The sequence below is a fragment of the Ctenocephalides felis genome, unplaced genomic scaffold (genome assembly GCF_003426905.1).
Source record: "Ctenocephalides felis isolate EL2017-DRISC unplaced genomic scaffold, ASM342690v1 CF-g0.4_SCAFFOLD_00973, whole genome shotgun sequence".
In the NCBI taxonomy this organism is placed as follows: domain Eukaryota; kingdom Metazoa; phylum Arthropoda; class Insecta; order Siphonaptera; family Pulicidae; genus Ctenocephalides; species Ctenocephalides felis.
This window is the reverse complement of record NW_020537127.1, coordinates 3,187-7,645: the sequence shown is the minus strand read 5'-3', so window position 1 is coordinate 7,645 and position 4,459 is coordinate 3,187. Positions and strand designations below refer to the sequence as shown.

The following is a 4,459-nucleotide window of genomic DNA, read 5'->3' as shown; positions in this document are numbered from 1 at the left end:
AAGAGGACAATATTAGCCACTACGGCTCAAATTTATGATCCATTAGGCCTGTTAGCGCCAGTAGTTATAATTCCAAAATTAATCATGCAAGAGTTATGGAAGTGCAAATTATCATGGGACGAAGAAGTACCATCAAAAATAACCAAAACATGGTCACAATTTTGTAATAATTTAAAATTTATCAATAACATCAATATTAATAGACATATGTATTTGCACCATCCTATCATTTGTGAATTACACGGATTTGCCGATGCATCTGAAAGCGCCTACGGTGCTTGTGTATACATAAAAACTATTAATAATAACATGGATTGCTCAGTACATATTGCAGCGGCAAAATCGCGGGTTGCTCCGTTGCGAAACATCACATTGCCGCGTTTAGAATTATGCGCGGCTCATTTATTATCAAAATTAGTTAATAAAGTTAAAGATAATTTAGAAATTTCCATTAATTGCGAAATGCTTTGGAGCGATTCAAAAATAGTACTAGCATGGATTAAATCGCCTTCCCGCAAGTGGAAAACGTTTGTTGCTAATAGTGTTTCGGAGATCCAAACCAATACGGATCCAAACAATTGGTACCATGTTAGATCAGAAGATAATCCTGCCGATTTAATTTCGCGAGGAATGTTACCGGAAGTATTAATTAATTCAGATTTGTGGTGGTTTGGTCCATCTTGGTTGAATACCACTGACAAACTTTCTTTTGGCGCAGATTTCATATCAGAAACCGAAGAAGAAATTAAACATGTTTCGTTAACAGTAATAGAACAAACCACAACTAATATATTTAATATGTATTCATCATATACAAAGTTAGTTATGGTCATTGGATATTGTGTTCGGTTCCTTAAAAATTGCAAGAACAAGGCCAAGAACAAGGGCGACTGTATCCACGGTGAATTAAAAACCACCGAAATTAATGATGCTCGCGTAAGATTAATTAAATTAGCACAACGTGAAAGATTCAAAAATGAAATAGAGTCTCTATCAAACCACGAGCCAATAAAAACTAAATCAGATTTAAAATCTCTCAACCCATTTTTAGACGAAAACGGTATTTTGAGAGTTGGCGGTAGAATAAAGTTGTCTGACTTAGGTTACGATAAGCGTCACCCAATGGTTCTACCTAAAAATCATGCACTTTCATCATTGATTGCCAGATATGAACATATCAAATCTTTTCATTCTGGAGCGCAACACTTGTTACATACGCTCAGAGAGACATATTGGCCAATCAACGGTAGAAATCTGTGTAAAGGTATTATACGAAGATGCGTTATCTGCTTCAAGGTTAATCCTACTTCTACTTCCCCATTAATGGGCGATTTACCAAAAAACCGCGTCACTCCCCATTTGCCATTCACGAATTGCGGCGTGGACTTTGGAGGTCCGATTATGTTGAGAGATCGTCGTACTAGAGGGTATAAAAAAATTAAAGGGTATATATGCTTATTTATTTGTTTTAGTACGCGAGCCATTCATTTAGAACTGGTATCGGATTTAACATCAGAATGCTTTTTAGCTACACTCAGACGATTCATCGCACGTCGGGGAAAACCCACTAACATTTATTCAGACAACGGAACAAATTTTGTCGGGGCATCGTCGGAAATTAAAAGATTAGCTAATTTTTTGCGCAAAACTAACCTTAGCAATGTTATGAAATCATTAAGTGACGACGGCATCAATTGGCATTTTATTCCTGCTAAATCACCCCATTTTGGAGGTATTTGGGAAGCCGGTATAAAATCATGTAAGTCGCATTTAAAGCGAATTTTAGGAAATGCATGCCTTACCTTTGAAGATTTCTATACAATTTTAGCACAGATCGAAGCTATTTTAAATTCCAGGCCAATTTCTCCTTTGAGTTCCGATCCTAATGATTTAAATCCATTGACTCCTGGCCATTTTTTAATTGGAAAATCCTTAACATCTATTCCCGACCCAAATGTACTTGACATTCCTGAAAACAGACTAGGACGCTACCAGCACCTGCAGCGTTTGGCACAACATTTTTGGAAACGCTGGCATAAGGAATACATTTCGGAGTTGCAGAGTAGGACAAAACGCACAGGCCGTGCAAACCAATCATTAAAGGTCGGAACCATGGTACTTCTCAGAGAAGATAATGTACCTCCACTGAATTGGCAATTAGGTCGCATTATCGAGGTGCATCCAGGACTAGATAAGGAAGTGCGTGTAGTGACAGTGAAAGTTCAAAATAACGTTTTCAAAAGAGCTGCCACTAAGGTTTGTGCTTTACCCATTGATAATGAACACAATCATGTGAATTAATAAACTAAGTGAAGTGTACAAAATAATAGAACAGAACAATTTATGACAAACAATTTAATACAATTTAATAACTTTCAATTAGTGACATGAGTTAGTGAAGTTTAAATTACTTTTTTTTAATTACTTATATTATTAGGCTTATAATTAATGTATCTTTAGTTTCGAAATAATATTAGTATTATTTCAAGGTGCCCGCCATGTTAAGAATTCATAAAGTATATTATTACGAGTGTAACATGAACTATTTTTTTTATAAGGGTCGTCGTCTAGACTATAGTGTCGCCGGACTAAGATGTAGGTGGTCTAAATTAGGTGGTCTAATGTCATTCACAGTTCAAGTGCTAGATGCATTTGTAACATAAGATATTTTTTATTTTTTGATGTTAGTTATATGTCTGGACTATCTATATCGGCGTCGATAATTTTATTTATGAGTCTGCAAATGCCTTCAGATAATTTCCAGGACTCATCCTTCTCAGATATTAAGTCCGAGAAATCATCCTCCGTATATGTAGAAATTAATGTAACCCGCCTCTTACGGGCGGGGCTAATATTGTTAATTCTAATTTTTAATAATTTTTATTTAGTATAAGTTTAGAGCGCAGTATAGAAACATCAACTATCTGTTGCCATTATATTCACCATATTTTCTTATAATATATATTAATTATCAAACGTCGCATTTTATTTAAATAATCACAGATCACACTAAGAGTTCTATTATACAATAGAACAAATTTAAAGGTGTAGTGTTTAGATAATTAAATCGACAACAACCTGTTAGACGTGGAAGTAATTTTTAAGCTTCGCGCCTTAACAGCTTTCCTGTACACAACATTAGCTATAACGTTACGAGACGAGTCGAAAATGTTTGTGTGTTATTCTTGCTAAAAGGTGGAAATTCATAATATTAGAGTAGAATTGTGTGTGTGTGTGTTTGTGTGTTTGTGAGTTTACATTTTAAAACCAGGGCCGGATTTAGCGAGAGGGCTTTTGAAGGTACACTTGCAAAATATCATCTCATAGTAATATTAAACCAGGAAAACAGTCACAACGTTTGGTTAGAGTTACTTAACTCTTCTGATGAGTATGAATGACAATTTTATCTTTTAGATCATGGGTCGGCAAGCTTTTAACTGTAGTGTGCCAAGCCACTCTACCAATATGTTTTAGAGTGCCGCCTTAATTTTGAAATATATAGTTAGGTTCTAGGGGAAAAGAATTATAACCAAATTTATCTTTTAAACATATTTATTAACAAATAACATGAATTTCTAATATAAACAGTGCCCGATTACCCCAAAGGCCCGTGAGACCCGGGCCTAGGGCGGCATTATTTAGGGGGCGGCAAATTTTTCAAAATGTAAAAATTTTAAACTCGATGAAATGACACGACAATTCATTTTAAGGATAGATTCAGATTTTTTTTTTGTAAATTTAGAGATCATTTTCGATGGAATAGAACGTAATGCATTTTCTAATCAAATTTATTATTCGTGGGTGCCGCATTGATATTTTCTTGATGTATCATATTATCAACTTCAGAAAGGCTAAGTTATAATAATCCTAAAAAATCGTAAATAAAATTGTTTATATATCTCTACGCTTTAAGTTCTCCTGAACATTTTGACATGCCTTAGAAAAAATGGATGTATACATATTATGTGTTTATGCGGTTACAATTTTTTGCCAATTGGCATTCGGGAAGACGTGCTGATTAGTTTTTTGCAAAGACAGTTTCGGAATAGGGAGCAAAGAGTTAAAAAAATGCTGATTCAATTTTTCAAAAACGAAGCGTCCGATTTGAATAATTCAAGACACTTTTTACTTGTATGACGAAATAAGAACTATCGAAAATTTTGCGAGAGCGTGGTCAGCGTTTTTGGTGATCCAAAACGGTGTCATTTGATGATAAAAAATGATCATTGACATCAAATTATTAGATTTTTTATAAAAACATTAATTATTACAAATTTTGTCTTCATTATTTTGAATCATTCCGTACCAAGATTTTTAATTTTTTCAAAGTTTACTTCTTAGATAGTTTAAATGTCCTTTGCAAGGATCAATCGCCATGAATGATTCAAAAAATATTCGCGTACTGTTTATGCAGGCAGGTTTAGCATTTTTGGAGATACAGAGCGCAGAAGGTGCAAAG

General features: G+C 34.4%; 1 protein-coding gene across 1 annotated transcript; it reads left to right on the top strand.

Annotated features, from left to right (window-relative positions):
• The first annotated feature begins 462 nt into the window (after positions 1-462).
• On the top strand, positions 463-2,301 carry LOC113365387. The gene has a single exon (XM_026606958.1). It carries the CDS (start codon positions 463-465, stop codon positions 2,299-2,301), a length of 1,839 nt encoding a protein of 612 aa, XP_026462743.1.
• The last annotated feature ends 2,158 nt before the right edge of the window (positions 2,302-4,459 follow it).

Excerpts from the sequence above, each read along its gene's own strand:
- LOC113365387 (XM_026606958.1), top strand. The coding sequence starts at position 463 with ATGCTTTGGAGCGATTCAAAAATAGTACTAGCATGGATTAAATCGCCT.